The sequence below is a fragment of the Alternaria triticimaculans genome, assembly GCF_023758025.1.
Source record: "Alternaria triticimaculans strain BMP 0046 chromosome Unknown scaffold_9, whole genome shotgun sequence".
NCBI classification, from domain to species: Eukaryota; Fungi; Ascomycota; class Dothideomycetes; order Pleosporales; family Pleosporaceae; genus Alternaria; species Alternaria triticimaculans.
Window position 1 is genome coordinate 1,705 of NW_026055966.1, and position 16,574 is coordinate 18,278.

The 16,574-nt window shown below is 40.8% G+C and overlaps 4 protein-coding genes across 4 annotated transcripts; 2 read left to right on the forward strand and 2 right to left on the reverse strand.

Annotated features, from left to right (window-relative positions):
• Positions 1 to 6,818: 6,818 nt before the first annotated feature.
• On the reverse strand, positions 6,819 to 8,392 carry J4E78_006439 (uncharacterized protein; the record flags this gene model as incomplete). The annotated part of the gene is made up of 4 exons (XM_049367051.1): positions 6,819 to 7,390; positions 7,440 to 7,818; positions 7,867 to 8,365; positions 8,388 to 8,392. 4 exons carry the CDS (start codon positions 8,390 to 8,392, stop codon positions 6,819 to 6,821), a joined length of 1,455 nt encoding a protein of 484 aa, XP_049220798.1.
• A 1,242-nt stretch (positions 8,393 to 9,634) lies between these two features.
• On the forward strand, positions 9,635 to 11,108 carry J4E78_006440 (uncharacterized protein; the record flags this gene model as incomplete). Its single annotated transcript, XM_049367052.1, has 3 exons — positions 9,635 to 10,127; positions 10,179 to 10,244; positions 10,294 to 11,108. The coding sequence occupies 3 exons, from the start codon at positions 9,635 to 9,637 to the stop codon at positions 11,106 to 11,108; spliced, it is 1,374 nt and encodes a 457-aa protein (XP_049220799.1).
• Positions 11,109 to 13,058: 1,950 nt separating this feature from the next.
• J4E78_006441 (uncharacterized protein) lies at positions 13,059 to 13,470 on the reverse strand (the record flags this gene model as incomplete). The annotated part of the gene is made up of 2 exons (XM_049367053.1): positions 13,059 to 13,116; positions 13,169 to 13,470. The coding sequence occupies 2 exons, from the start codon at positions 13,468 to 13,470 to the stop codon at positions 13,059 to 13,061; spliced, it is 360 nt and encodes a 119-aa protein (XP_049220800.1).
• A 774-nt stretch (positions 13,471 to 14,244) lies between these two features.
• J4E78_006442 (uncharacterized protein) lies at positions 14,245 to 16,151 on the forward strand (the record flags this gene model as incomplete). Its single annotated transcript, XM_049367054.1, has 4 exons — positions 14,245 to 14,565; positions 14,756 to 15,130; positions 15,182 to 15,268; positions 15,327 to 16,151. The coding sequence occupies 4 exons, from the start codon at positions 14,245 to 14,247 to the stop codon at positions 16,149 to 16,151; spliced, it is 1,608 nt and encodes a 535-aa protein (XP_049220801.1).
• Positions 16,152 to 16,574: the final 423 nt, after the last annotated feature.

The following is a 16,574-nucleotide window of genomic DNA, read 5'->3' on the forward strand; positions in this document are numbered from 1 at the left end:
GAAGTTAGACGCTATAGTAGAGTTAACGCTAAAACTTATTTAGTGTTAAAAGCGTAGATAATTCTTTATATTATAGTTTCTACTCTTCTTAGAGTAGATATAAGTAGAATTAGAATAGATAGTATACGCTAGCGCTAGATATATAGAAAGATACTAAATAAAGTTAAGAGAAAAGCTATTTAGCTTTATAAAGAAGAAATCTATATAGTTTTTTTTAAAGCTAGATATATAGATAAGATTTAGTATCTTCTACTATATAATAGCGTAATTCTTAGATTAGATATTCTTAGAATAATACCTCTAGAGGTGCTTCTTAATAGCTTTAGAGAGTATAATATACTAGTACGTTAGGTAAATAATAAGTCTATTAGTTATATTAATTTAGAAAGTATAGTTAAGAAGAAACATACTAATAGATAGATATAAGTAAGAATATAGTAGTAGATTAAGACAAAATAGAATAGAGAAAGAAAGAAAGCTTAAAAAGAGTTTTTATTCTTATATATTTCTAAATCTATAGACTAAATAAATGCGTAAAAGTAGTATTTAGACTAAAAAGATCTACTACTACGTTATACTAAATAAAAACAGCTTACGTTTCTATCTTTATCTAAAGCTTCTAGAGTTTAAGATAAAAATAGTAAAAACTATATAATAGTAACTAAAGAACTAGAAATTATATCTAACGCGCTCTAAAAGAATAAAAATATAAGTAAAGTAGTGTAAGAGACCTACTAATACGTAGAACTAGATAATATAGTCTATTATATTCTTCTAGATATAGTAGAAAGTGTATAGTTATTTATTACGCGTACGCTAGAGAATACTATATAGTAGCTCTATTAGCGCGTTACAAAAAAGCGCTTAGTGTAGTTTATTAACTATGTTTATAATAACCTATAGTTAAATAAAAACGCCTTATCTAATAAGAAAGAGTTAAATTAGCTATTAAAGTAAATAAAAAAAAAAATAATAATAAAGTAAGTTAATTAATAATTAAAGAAATAGTTAGACTATATGCTAGTAGAAACTATTACTAGTATATAAGACTTAGTAGTAGTATAATAGAATAAGATTATATATTTAGACTATAAGATTAAGTACTATAACTTTATAAGATAGTTAGAGAAGATTAGCGTAAGTAAAGTAGCTAAAATAATAAACTACGCAAAGATAGTTATAATAGTAGAAAGTTTAAAAGAATAGAGAGTAGTATTAGAAATATAGAGAAAGGTAGCTAGAAGTAGAAGATAACTATTTATAACTATAAATACTATAGTGCTAGCTCTAGTATATAGAGTAGAGCTATAAATAATATAGAGAATAGACGTTATTTCTAATTTATAGGCTAGTAAGCTTATTCTTTTATAGTAAAAGAGTAAGCGTTCTAAAAGAGCGCTATCTACTAGTAAGATATAAAGTTTTTGCACGCTACTAGTAACTATACGTTATAGCAAAACTATAGAAATTATAAGTAATATATAGTATTAATAGATAATATCTACTCTTTACTTAGAATATAAATAGCTAGAGAATATTTTAAGAAGATAGAGAAAGCTTATAAGTATAAGAGAGTAAAGCGTAGTAATAGTTACTAGAGAATAACTCTTCTATAAGATTAGTAGTAACGTAGATAAAGAGTTAATATAAGTTAAGTATATAGCTAAGTATTATAACTAGAACTAGTACTTAGAATATAGAAAGCGTTAGTAGATACTAAAGTAAAAGTTTAGTTCTAGTATCTTTGCACTACTACTAAAAGCGTTTATTCTAAATTTATTTATAGAGTAAAAGCTAATTCTAAGACTAGAAAACTAGATAGAGATAGTTACCTAATATAATAATAACGTTAGTAGTTTTTATAAAGTAGTAGAACTATTACTTATAAGCTATATATAAAAGAAACTCTCTTCTAAGTAGCTATTTCTTAAGGTAATCTATAAAAGTAACTTAGAAAACTATCTAGTAGAGTTACTAATAAAGCTAGTAGAGAATAGGTTATAGTTTTTTTAAATAGTAGAAGTACGTAATTTAGATAATTATAAGAGCGTAGATAGTATAGATATAGCTAGTAATAGTAATAAAAGTAAAGAGTAGAGTATAGATAGAGACTAAAGAAAGTAACTACGTAATAAAAAGTACTTTATAATATAATATTATACGTAATATACGCTACGTAGAGTAGACTTAAAAACGTAATATATATAAAGAATAAGAAGTAATAGGCTATAATATAAGTACTATTATTAGAACTAGTATAGTGTAGTTAATAAGGCGCTATATAAGCTAGCGCTATAGAATAGACTATAGAAGTTATAGGCTAAAGAATATAGATAGATAACGCTAATAAAACTAGCGTTACTAGTAATAATACATTATAGTATATAGAACTATAAAAGTAAAATAAACCTAACTTAGACTCTAAGCTTTTATTTAAGTAGATAGATTAGACTATCTAAGCCTAGAGTTATCTAAGATAAGAGATAATAGATATAAAATAGCTACTTTATATATCTCTAGAATAGAATAGACTATATATAACGTTATACACCTAGCTTCTTAAGTAGAAGAGAAATTTACTATATTATATAAAAGAAAACCTATATATAATAAGCCTTTTACTAGTACTTTTTTAAGTAGACTATTAGATTATTAGTTACTATTACGTTCTTTATTACGTAGTATAGCTATATCTTAGACGCCTTTTACTTAGATATAGTAGCCTTCTAATATAGCTTTTTAATATAGCCTTTTAGTATAGCTTTTTAGTATATTCTACCTATCTTTTACTAGAACGTAAAAGCCTTTTACTAGAGCCTTACACTATATAGTATTGTTTAGAGCCTTTTTATAGCTTATTATAATATTATTATATAGCCTAACGCTATAATTTAGAAGCCTTTTACTAGTAGAGTAGAGCCTTTTACTATACGCTATACTATTTTAGATCTAGTATAAAATAAACGCTTTAACTAGTTTTTACAGCCTTTAGATATAGAAGTTAAGATTCTAATATAGTTAGAAGTAGATAATAGCTTTTATTCTTACTAAGTACTTAGCTTATATTTTATAATTTTTAGCTTCTTAGTTATCTACTATTTTATTAATATTCTCTTAGGTTAACTTAGTATATTTACTATCTACTTTTCTTCTAAAAGTAATAATAAAATAGTATATAGTACTAATATTAATTTATATATCTATATATTTCTTTATATATATAGTAATAACTATATAAAGGCGCTAGAAAGTAATAAGCTACTTACTTTTAATATTAGACTAAAGTAGACTACTTATAGTCTATTATAAGTAAAGATTCTAAATATTATCTAAAGTAAAAAAGAAAATAAGTATATAGAAGAAATAAATAAGCTAAAAGTACTATATAAGTAAATAACTAACTATCTTAGATAAAAATTAATAGATAATCTTAATAGACTTATTATAGTTATACCTTTTATAATATTAGAGAATAATAGTAATAAGACTATTATAGAGAAATATATTATAAAGTATACTATTAGATAGATTTTTATAGTAAATACTAAGAAGTTTAGTATCTTATACTAGTAATCTACTAGTAAAATAAACTAAGCTAAGAAGTAGGTTAAAAAGACATTAGATAAGATTATAGTACTACTTAATTTAATAAAAGTTAATAAAATTTATAATAAGTACTTTCTAGCTCTATTATATAGTAGCTAAGTACTAGTTTTTAATAAAGTTAGCTTTTACTTTAAGTAGTATAAACTTATAAAAAAAAAAGCTATAGTCTACTATTTTATTTCTAAAATTCTCTATAAGCTACTTCTAGAGTATAGATAGTAGTTAGTTTAATATTAGTATAGAAGCTAATTAGTATAAAAAAGTAAACGCTTTAACCTCTACGTTATAAACTATATTACTAAAGAAATTAAGTATAGTATAGAACTTTTTTAGTATAATCTTTTTACTATTCTAACTAATAAAAATATCTAAGTTATTACTATAATAGAAGTTACTTAGAATATATATAGTATAGATAAGCGTATCTATTAAAGTATTAAACTTTATTATAAAGTAATTCTATATTTACTACTAGAATAATATAGCTAAGACGTAATTTATTTCTTTTATATTAGTATAAAGTACTTTAAGAAAAATAAGCTTATTAATAAACTTAAGCGCTTCTTTCTTTATTATAGTATTATTAAGTACTTTTTTCTTTATTATAGTATTATTAAGTAAGATTTATATTATATTTAAAGTAGACTAAGTAAAATATTTATAAAAATATTAAATACTTATAAGTTAGACTATTTTCTTAAGAGCTATAATATCTATAGTAAAGTTATAGACTTTATATAAGATATACTTCTCTTTAGAAAGAATAAAAAAGCTAGTTATAATAATAAAAGAGAACTTAAATTTATTACTAATATATATTTATATAATAAGAAATAGCTAGAAGTAATAATAAAAGTTTTTTATAAAGTTTAGCGTAGTACGCGTATAGTTTATATATACTATAGAGTAGATACTATAGTAGTTATATAATATAGTAATAATACTATTCTAAGTTTTTTACTAATTAGAGCGTATAGTAAGTTATAAAAGATAAGGCTAGCTATTAATAAGAGTATAGAAAAAGAATATAAAGATCTTTTATAGTAGTAATATATATAATATAAAAAAATTCTAGTAGACTTAAAGTAGATAGAGTAGAATATAATAGATATTTTTTTATATTATCTAGATATATATATACTATAAGACGCGTAAAGTAGTATTCTACTAACTCTAACTCTAACGCTATAGACTATATAGAATATTATTTTACTATCTAGTAAATTATAACTATCTAACTAAGTAGAATAATAGTATATATACTAAGGTACTAGAGCTAATATTTAGAAATAATAAAATAAAAGTCTAGTTATAGAGTATATAAGTACTTTTTAGTCTATCTATAACTTAAGATACTTAAAAAGCTTTACTAACTAAAGTAACACTATCTAGAATTATAGCTATAATTATACTAGAATTATACTAGAATCTTACTTTATAAATTTAAATAGTCTAACTACTAGTAAGATTATTAGTTATATTATTTATATTAAGCTCTCTAGTTAAGTATATTATATTATATTATCTCTTTTTAGAATATTAACTAATTTTATTAACTACGTTAGCTATAAGTGTCTACGCGCTTAATCTATTACTATATCTATTAAGACTAAGATTAAGAGTTAGACTATAAAGAAAGTAAAGATATAACTAGATATATAAGTAGTAGTATAGATAGTATAGATTAATATAATATTATAAAGTTTTATTAGACTTTAGTTTCTTTAAATAAGTATACTACGTTAAGAACTATACTTAGTAGTAACTTTACTATATATAAAATTATTTTCTAGCTTATATAATTTTATTTTTTTAATTACTTTTTAAATCTAACTCTAATTAGTAAAGTTATAATATATTAAAGATATATTATTATAAAAGTAGAATATTACGTAAATCTATATACTATATATACTAGTAGTACTTTTTAGCTAAGTAATCTTTGTATTAATAATTATATATACTATAATAGATAAATATTAGTATTTCTTATAACTTTTATAATAATATTTTAATATTATACTTTTAGCTACTATCTACTAAGAGCTATTAATAATATATAGCTTACTAAATATATTCTAATAATCTTACTATTTATATAAAGTAACTACTAGAATATATATTCTTAACTTTAGATTAACTACTTAATTTATAGTTTTATTTCTTTAGCTCTAGCTTTCTTTTTAGTCTACTTATATTCTTATAGATATATATTAGCTATTTTATAATAATATACGTACTACTACACTAAGATATACTTTAGACTATTATTTTATAACTTAATATTATAACACTAGCTTATAAATAGATAAGATATAAAAAAATATATAGAATATATTACTATAAACTTATTAGATATATATTATAACTTTACTTATAAAGTTTCTAAAGATTATACTTTATTAGTATTCTTTACTTTATTACGCTCTCTAAAGTCTAATTCTCTTACTACTACTTTAGCTAATTTTCTTCTTTCTTTATAATTTTTCTTTTTTATTTTATCTAATTCTATCTTATTTAATTACTAATTACAAAACTTTTTTTAAAATTTTCTATAGAAAGTAAAGTGCTAGTCTACTTTCTTCTTAGTCTTACGCTAATAGTATTCTTTCTTATTCTTAGTATTATAGAATTCTAGATTACTATTCTTTTTAGAAAAGTAGTAGATAGTTTTAGATAGCTATATATTAATAGAGTACTAGTAATAGCTTTTATCTCTAGCTTTAGTATATTTATAAGTACTATACCTATCTAAGTAACTAAGAAATAAAAAGAATATACAAAAGATATAAAGTCTAAGAGCTAGTATACTACTAATAAAGATAAGATAAATATTTATAATAGAGTTTATCTAAAACATTATATATAGATATATAGAAGAATTATTAATTTTAGAGTAAGAGAAAGAAAAATTATAAGAAAGTAGGTAGTTTTCTAGTTCTATCTAGATAACTAGAGTCTCTAACGTAAGCTGCGCTATACTTAGTTATACTAGATAGCTTAGCTGTTTAGACGAATTGTTTATTAATTCCCGCACGGTAAGCAACGCTACCTTAGCCTAACTAATATAGGTTAGTAGATTATCTAAGATAATCTACTATAGATTACAAGTTGTAAATATATATAGGCTGTTGCGGAAGTGCGTATACACTATCTACTGTTTCTCGAGATATGTGCGCAGCAAGGCGAGCGACGCGATGCGACGCGACAGCTCACACCTTCTTCACTATCCAAACCTGCGCCAGGTATGCGTAGCGCGTCAACGCTCTCCGGTTGAACCCGTACTCTGCCTCTTTACTCCGAACCTTCTTGCCCTCGAACGTCAGGTCGCCGCACTCGTCGCCCAGATCCTCGAACTCAAAGCCCATCTCTTCAACAACGTCGACAATCTCCTCCAAGCTCAGCTGCACGAAAGGCCCGGTGCCGTACAGGAGTGGGCCGAAGTTGATCCATTTACCACCGGGCTTCAGTAGCCTCTGGATAGTGTCGAAATAGGCCATGAGGTTGCGCGCCGTGTCGATGAAGAAATGGGTGACGATGATGTCGTAGTGACCTGGTTGATCGTTGAATGCGGTGTTGAAGTCGCCCTCGACGAGCAGAACACCAGGGTTGGGGGCGATGTTGGGCACCGTTACACTCCGGGTCATGTCGGCCTTCGTAGCATGGTGCGACATTCCGTCGATGAATGGGTGTATGGTCACCGCATGCGCATCCTTTTGCGCTTCCATGTACCGGTATCCCACGTTCATGAACATTGACCACTCATTGATCGTGACCTCGAAGCCTGTCACTGCGTCAGTCGCCGCTCTTCTGCTCTTGCGCGCCACACTTACCTCCGAGATTGGCGACATCGTGGCCTAGCCGGCCGACGCCGGAGCCCGGAAGCAGTACCTTGAGCAGTGCGCTCTCGGCTGACTCTGCTTTAATGGCGCTCAAGGTGCTCAGTATGCATGGGAAGGCTTCGTTTCTCTCTTTCAGACCTTCGTCCGCCCAGTCGCGTACGTAATGCTTCAGCGTTTGAGCTGTCGCAAACTTGTCTGCTTGGCGCTTGTCTTGCTCTGCTTGCTTCATGTGCTCGTCCAGTTCTTCCTGGCCGATGCCGTAGAACTTCATGGCGTGAAAGGCTATACTCTTGGAGACCGCTGCATTCACGTAGATCAGCTCTTCGAGTTCATCGAGCTTCTTCGTGTAGGCGATGGTGTTCTCCAATGTCTGCTTTATTGTGAGCGACCGGTATCACAACGCGCACGTGCGACCGACCTTCTTCTGCTTCTTGCTGACGCTCTTGTACATACTCCGCCAGCGATCCAGCTCAGCCATGTGGCGTTCGCGGTACCTCGTATATGCCCACAGCGCTTCGAGTAGCCGGTAACGCGGATGGCTCGTTCCCCATTTACCGCTCTTCTTGTCCATTCTCTTCAGCAGCTGTAGCTTCTCCCGTCGGTGGCGGGGCGAGGCGCCGTTGTCGCTTGGTGGCATCGCACCCATCATCAAGGGATCTTGCGCGGCTTGCGCATTGTCCATAGCGATGCGGACTTCGTCGGCGTTCGGTGTGTTGCTAGTGGCATGGGCTTGGCTTTCTCCGCTAGGTGTTCCAGCATTAGCCAGAGCTACTGAGCTGAGGCCTGCGATGAACAGCAGCAAGGATGACTTCATTTTCCATGCGACCAGGGCACGCGATTGTTCCGGATTGATGGCCAGACGCGGAGTATCGCAATTCGAGTTTTGCGGCTGAGTACCGTGCTGGCGCCAAGCAGGCCTCGATGTCAAGCGTTAGATACCGCATATTGTGGGGTGTAGTTCGCGAAAGCAACAATCCCAAGAAGAGCGTTTTATACCGTCGCGATGCCATGCCCATGACGGAGCGTAGCAAGACGACGACATGGGCTGTCTTCCATGCTCATGCTCGACGGTATGCCTCTCGTAAGAGCTTACAGGCGTGGCGTCGATGAACATGTCGGGGAGCGGCCTCGAACGTAGACTCATTGTCGGTATCAATTGCTGGTGAATGCGATGCCATAGTTGTACGGTTCAAGGGCGCGCCTGCATGCACCGGCGCGGAAGACGCGTAGAAGGTGCACGAGCCATCGCCGGAGCCACCCCTCGAGCTCTCCTTGGCGGGTGACTCAATAACTTTGACACTCTGAAAGAGCAAGCAGCCTTCAGCCATCCTCAAACCAGAGTATTACGACGGTGGATTCATCTGACTTCGTTCACAGCAGGTCGCCTCTTTGAACATTGCTCGACAGCTGCCTACGGTCTCGATCGACAGGAGACTCCTGGAGATAACGTCATCGTACGGAATGCGCATTCCACGACGATCACGCGTCCGCCGCTCGGTCGATACCATACAAGATGTCGACAGTCCACTCTTACTTCTTCGGCCATCAAGCTTCCTCTGTTTCCTTAGTACCTGGACCTCCTTCTTAGAGACGAAGGCGAGGCATGTCGTTGAAGGTTAGAAGATCGACTGCAACCGCCTGTCAGCGCAATGGTCATCACATAACCCAGCGGTTTCCTGTTGGAATACACGCAGCACCAGGCTATCTAGCATACTGAACTGCTAGCTTGCTGTCAGTCCCTCGCTCCAAACCGAATGTTTGCAAAAGCGCCTCATCATTGGTCGCCCTAGTAGTTGTGTCATTCCTCAATTGAGCCAGTAGAAAGGTAAGAGACTCAGATGCGTTTGATCGTGCAGGTCCGAGCCTTGCGCATCAATTCATGGACATAGCCGCATGCTGTCACAACCGAAATTTGGCATCGTTCGCTTGAATGAAGGGAAGCAATCAGATGGTTGCGCATCATCAAACACCACGACGAGATTGTTTGCGCAGTTCCGTGAAGAGGAAAAGACTCATAACAGCACCGAACGTCATACCAGATCCTCGAATGTTAGATTACTGAGTGAAGTGTCGACGCGTTTGGATCCGTGCGGACTCACCTTCACTGCGACTCTCGCTTAGCAAAGCGCGACAACGGCCATAACACTCTGCAACCCGTTCCCCTCCACTCACTCTACTTCCCCCAGATGTCATCCGCACCACCAAAGGAAGCGCCTGTCAACGCTAAAGACATCGACATGGCTCGTCTCAGCGCTAACGCGACACCGAAAACCGATCGCAAGCCGAGCCGCTTCCGCGGACTATTCAGACAGCAGTCCAGCTCGAGCGCATCGTCCAGCCCCGCTACCCTGCAGAAGTCGCCTCCGCCCGTCGCTTCTAGCCCGTTGGCGTCGCCATATGTGCGCCCAGGATACGAACAGATCGGTCTCCTACCCAGCGAGCAGTCTATGCACAGTCTACAGGGATTTGGTGGGACCGAAGTTGGCGATGGTGAGACGATCGGCTCTACAGCAGTTGAAGGTGCCTCTCCAAAACGCCATGCTGAGGAAGCAGGTCGTGATTCCGTGGAATCTGAGGTCGCCAAAAGCCAGGATACCTCTCCACGTACAGCTGGTGATGCAGACAAGCGACGCGGGTTGCCATTGGATTCTTCCCATAAGATCGCGGAGGCCATGGACAGTAAGTGTCTACCCAGGGCGCTTCGATAATACATGCTAACACTGGAAACAGACGCGAACAGCAGTCATGTCAAAGATGCATGGTTCGCGGACTCTGCAGGGCGGCAGATATCGCCTGGTACGTCAAGTTACTCACGATGTCAACGCACTCATTAACAAGCTTGCAGACAGCCCCAGATATCCCCAGCACGGCGGCCCCGTCGAAGACCCCAGTATGGTGCAGTACAAGAGCACCAGCATTAAGCGCACAAACGACTTCCTCAAGACTGCTCGTATATCGCCACAAACCGCACGTTTCATCGAGACCGCCGACGAACACGGTTACTGTTACTCCAAGCTCTTGGATGAAGCCGAACCCAGCCCCCGCAAGTCTTTCGCGTCAAACATCTTCGACGACGACAGTTCGCTGAGTCAGGGCATCCGCGAGTATGTCACTAGCAAGATCGCCGAAGCGCTGGCCGAGCACAACCGGGAGCGTCAAGGCGACGCCGATGCTACGGTCAACAACATAGGCCCGCTGAACCTCATCATCAAGATCGACGCGGCCGGCCTCGCCAAAGCGAACATCTCCAAGCGGTTGGTCGGGGACGATGGAAAGATCGGCGACTTCCCGGAGCGCCTCACTATCGGTCCGTTCGAGATCTCGAATGCGCAGCTTGAACGAGACATTCAATTTGGTGTCATGGCCATGTACGCGATTGCCTTCCTCAGCGCATCTCTTCTAGGACCCAAGACCCTGCTTCTTACTCTCTGGAAATCGGCAATCTTTATTGGGGTCTACGCCGCTCTGTTGCGTCAGTTGTGCTGGACTGAGAAGGTCGAGCGCGACGTGCTGCTGGCGCCTGTGTGCTTTGTGGTTAGTGTGGCTACAGGTATGAGCGAGCAGCTGCTTGAACAGTTGCGCATGATGATGGTTTCGATACTCGCTGAGGCTATCGAACGCGTCGCTCAGAGCTGTGATGTGCAGGTACATAGCGAGTAGATGTCACCAACAGCATGGTGATACTTCATGTGTCGATTGGTAGCGGTAGTAAGCAGATCTAGGCTCCTCAACTAAAGCCGACAGCTACACAAATGATGACACATCATGATCTTTGATGCCCTCGCAGATCGTGATGTAGTGAGGACGCTGGGGAAGTCGCAGGCTGGATGCTGCAGTAGATAACGCCTCCATACACGTCAAAGCTCGACATGCGACCGGGCGCTGCTTCGTTGCGTAGAACATCCCCACTTACATATCTGCGACCTGACGCCCAGCCGTCACCGTATCAGCTTTCCGCTATGACGTGCTTTCTTCTTCGTGAACCAGTGTATCAACAATCCTTTCAAACCAACACGATAGACTGTTCACGAATGGTGCTGTCTCGAACGGCTTCCCCATGCATATATCCGTCGAAATAACAGTCGCCGATGAACTCATAATAGCCTTCAGGCGGCTTTTCCGACTGACAGTCACCACTGAAGTCGATGTCGCCATCGCTCCGGACTCCATCCGCATCTATGGGTTTGAGTGCTTCTCTTTCTTTAGGTTTCAAATGCGCGGGCCGCAGAATGAACGGTACGTTTCCACCGTCTAGAACCCATACCTCGTCCTCGACACGGACGTGCGGATAGCAGAGGCCCTGACCATTGCTTCCGGTCTTGAAGTAACGACGTCCATGTGTTGTGACGGAGATCATGTGGCATACTGTGGCATTGATCGTATCCTCTTTTCCTTCCACCCATGCAAGAAAGTGTTCGAGCCAAGGCATGGTTGCAGGACTATTTGCAGGGCTAGATTTGAGATCCCACGCGTGGCCTTCTCTATCGACTGGAACGTCCAATCCACCAAGCATCGTTCGCCAAAACGCTATGACTGAATTTGGCTGTCTATAGAGATTGCTCTGCATACTGATCTGAGCTAACGTGTCAGACGCACTCGAGTTGAGCGCGGATAACATCCATCTCTTGAAGACATTTTTATGTCTGATGTCAGCATCGTCTGTCGGGGAGATCAAGGTCTGTACGGCTTCGGATACGAAGGTAACTTTGCCTACACGCCTGCCTATGACCCCAAGTCCCACTCGTCTTACCACCTCACCCGACGACCGCGGGGAAGCTTTTAGCAATACAGCGCTCGATCTATAGTCGTCTGAAGCATTGAACACGCCATTATCGAATAGCTTGTACCGATCGAAAACCACATCGACGTCCATACGATCGCAAGGCGCGTCAAAGTCCCGCACCCAGGACGCCAGTTTGCCCGGCGCTGGGCCATATTGAGGGCCTGTCAGACTCTTCAAGAACCCTTGTTCGCGACAAAGCATTGTGTAAGTAGCCTGAAGAAAAACCTCCTCTTTAGACAAAGTGTAATCCGGGGTGAAGAATCGGTCATCAATGACCCCCAACAGCCCGTAGACCTTGTCGCGCGGGTCCTCACACGCCCGAAACCCGTATACTACATGTTGTGTTTGTAGGTCATGTCGCTTGAGCTTGCCGCTGCCATCGCGTTCTCGATCATAATGAAGGCTCCGAGTCATGGTGCAGAAGTCCTTTAGAGCATTGATCATTGTAATAGGCATTTGTGATACGGGGGGATTGCAACATGGCTTCCAGGCATGTTGGTCATAGTATAACCCGCAATCGGTGACCGTCTGAAGCGATGTCGTCCAGGTATCGAAGTACAAAGTGCCTGTCTTTGGTAAGATGGCTTCTTGTACGGTCCACAAGCGTGTCCACCAAGGGCTTCGATAGACAGCGAGGAAGCCTTCGCACAGCAGATTGAAATTGTCATCGGGCTTGTAGACAGCTGTATCGAGAGCCTGGGGATCAAAACATTGCCATTCATAGACATGGCGACCACTTGCCAGCAACCGTACGATTTCGAATGGATCCGCTCCTTTTGAGTCGTCATTCGCTCCATCGCCAAGGCGGCATTGCGAGGCATCGCAGCCTAGCCAAATCCGTACTTGGGCGCATCCGGAATATATCTTGCCCATGAGGGCCACTTGCTGCGACCGCTCTGTCGTATCCAACTGATTGATGCAAACAGCGTCTACCCACAGCGGAATTTCGTTCTCCGGGTCGCGCATATGGCGGAGCGCCTGTTCGAGGTTGGATGTAACTTCAACCGCGACGCCATCGACTTCGATCAGCTTGGTGGCGTTGGGGTCGCCCCAGGTATATGACAGAGCGTCATAATGCGGCTTCTCGTAGAAGCTGACTGGACGCAGGCTACACCGGATAGGCTCCCACGCGTTGCCAGCGTGCAGGCTGAGAATACGCAGGTACTCGCTCGCATGCGGTAAAGGCTTGTAAACAAGGTGGGCGGGGATTGGCTTGGCTTTGTTGGCGTGCACAACCATCGTGGGTGGTTGTTGCCTCAAGCCTCATCAAAGTGGGAGCTTGGAGCAGCTTACCGAGTGCTTCCTTCCGGCTACATCCTGCGTGCCTGCCAGGTCAACACGGAACAGCGAAGCGAGCCAGATCTGAGCCCCCAATTATCTCAGTCATTTCAGGCTCTAATGAACCTTATGCGCTCACCCTTTGCTTAATCGTCCCCTGCCCTGAAAAGTAAACGTCGAGATGCACGCACAAGCTTCCTCTTCCCCAATCTTATCAACCCTCTCGCAGTCGCGATGCCGATCCCATTGTACCCCGCCTCGCCTAACACCTCTGTTCTGCCAAAAGCAGTATCTTTCCCAGTGCGCACGCATCAGCCGACTCCCGTACCCCAGCGACAACAATGCGCAAGGCTAGTTCCCACGATACAGTTCACCCACCTGCAGGCCAATGTGGCGGCCGACTAGCTTAATAAGACGGCAAGTCCGTCCCGCACCACCCGGCAAGCGTACCCCTTGCCTCGTCGCAACGCCAATAGGCCGTGCAGCCAGCAGGAACCTTGGGAGAGCGCCTGCGTTTGACATGTGCGACTGCGACGCGGAAGCGATAAGAACAACATCAACAACTGCATCAACTTAAGGCGCGCATCTGGGACGTTGGGCATCCAGACATTCCGAGCTATTCTTTCGCAGCGGCTTGCAGCGTTATCATTAGCCCAGCCCTTATTCATCATAAGACGGACACCCTCTTATGCGCTGCGCACCGCGCATGGATTGAAGTCGTTCGCAGTACCCAAAATGGCCGACTTATCGCATACCCGAACGAACGACGAGATGCTTAAGAACGCCGCGCATCTTTCCGAAGACGTCCCACCCGAAGACGACGAAGTAAGCGGGTCCTCTAACATGAGAATAGTCGACTTTGGAAGAGATGGTACCGCCGATCCCGAGAATGGAGTAGTGGATGAAGCACATCAACAGCCGCCAAGACGCAAGAGGAGGAGGTTTGGACTGGGAAAGAAGAAAGAGAGTTATAGCCATACGCATTACAAGGTTTACAAGAGACGGTGGCTCGGGCTGGGCCAGTTGGTGTTGTTGAATATTGTTGTTAGTTGGGATGTAAGTTGACACCTGACACCGTCGCCCGTTCCGTTGTTTGCTTCTGCGGGTGTTGCGAAGGGGTCTTCCGTTCCGAACTTTGAGCAAGTCCCTGCGTTGTCGATCGGTGGTGTTGGGACAACATCGCATGAACATCATTGTTGAGCAGGAAGGCACTGCGAGATTTGACTGTAGCTAACACACAACCTAGTGGCTAACATTCGCCCCCATATCAACAACCTCATCGCAATACTTCCACGTCCCGGAATCATCCATCAACTGGCTGTCAACCGCTTTCCTCTTCTCCTTCGCTGCAACATGTCCATTAACGATTTACCTGCTCCACCGCGGCCCCAAACCATCCATCATCGCCGCGTCCATCTTGTTGCTGATCGGCAACTGGATCCGGTATGCGGGTACCAAGACCAATATCTTCCCCGTAGTCATGGTGGGCCAGATCTTGACGGGTTTGGCGCAGCCGTTTGTTCTGGCAGCGCCGACGCGGTATAGTGATATGTGGTTTACTGAAGGAGGAAGGATTGGAGCGACAGCGGTGGCGAGTTTGGCGAATCCTTTTGGAGCGGCGGTAAGTAATGACGCGGGAAGAGGAGAAGGAAAGATGGCTAACAAGACATAGCTTGCGTCTCTCATTAACCCTTTCTTGGGCGATGTGCCAACTACGGTGTTGATAGTCTCAATCATCGCAACCGTAGCATGCCTCCCGGTACGTCTTCTTATACCTCCAGTCAACCTCCACAACATATATGACTAACACCACACAGTCTTTCTTCATCCCCGCAGCACCATCAACACCCCCGTCTGCTTCTTCTGTCATCTCCAAAACGTCAATCATGACCTCCCTGAAGCACATGCTACGCACCCCCGCCTTCTACCTAGTCTTCTTCACATTTGGCGTCTACACCGGCTTCTTCAACGCCTTCACCTCGCTGCTAAACCAGATCCTGTATCCATACGGCTACACCGAAGACGAAGCGGGTATCTGCGGCGCGGTGCTCATCGTTGTCGGACTGGTAGCTTGCGCTATTACCTCACCCATCATAGACCGCACACACGCCTACCTGCTCGGCATCAAGATCCTGTGTCCCGTGCTATCAGCGGCTTATCTAGCGATGATCTGGGCGCCGGAGACGAGGACGATCGTCGCTCCGTATGTGCTCGGTGCAGTCTTAGGCGCATGTTCGTTTTCGCTGCTGCCGATCGCGCTGGAATACTTAGTCGAAATTACGTTTCCGGCCAGCCCGGAGGTTTCCTCTACGATCTGCTGGGTCGGAGGACAAGTCTTCGGCGGCATCTTCATCGTCATCATGAACGAGCTCAAAGACGGAAGACCCGTGGATCTGGACGCTGTACAGGACGCGGGCAGGGATGAGGCGACGGGTGGAAATAGACCACCTGGACATATGCTTTGGGCGTTGGTATTCCAGGCTGTGGTTTGTGCGGTAGTGTTGCCACTGCCGCTTTTGTTGGGTGTGAAGCGACTGGGCCTCGCTAGTAGAGAGGGCAGGCTGAAGAAGGATGTCGATGGCGATAGCGTTGTTGTCGCGGAAGAGGGGTCCGGTGAGGGCGTGCAGGGACACGAGCAATGACTCCTTGGGGACATGGATTCTGGTGATGATTACGAGGATGATGAGGATGATGACGACGACTAGGGTTTCTTTATAAGCTAGGTGTTCTTACCTAGTCTCTTCGGGTTTATCTTGGGAGGGGAACTGGTTTCCTTGGTTCGTCTTTTTCATTATTATTGTAAAAGGGATTCATGTCCGCGTATAACGTATAACCAACACATTACTTTGGTTCATTCATGATGTTGTGCAATGTCTTGATTTGGATCGGGAGATAGAAGTACAGTGATATTCTAAACACGACTCTAATATGTACAGTCATCCACGCATTTGACATGTCTTGATGCTTGCATTCATTCCATTCCGAAAGGGCTACGTTCCTACTACTTGTCGTGTACCAACATTGTATTGGTATTCGCTCGTAGGAGGACGAGGATCGGCGGGGTC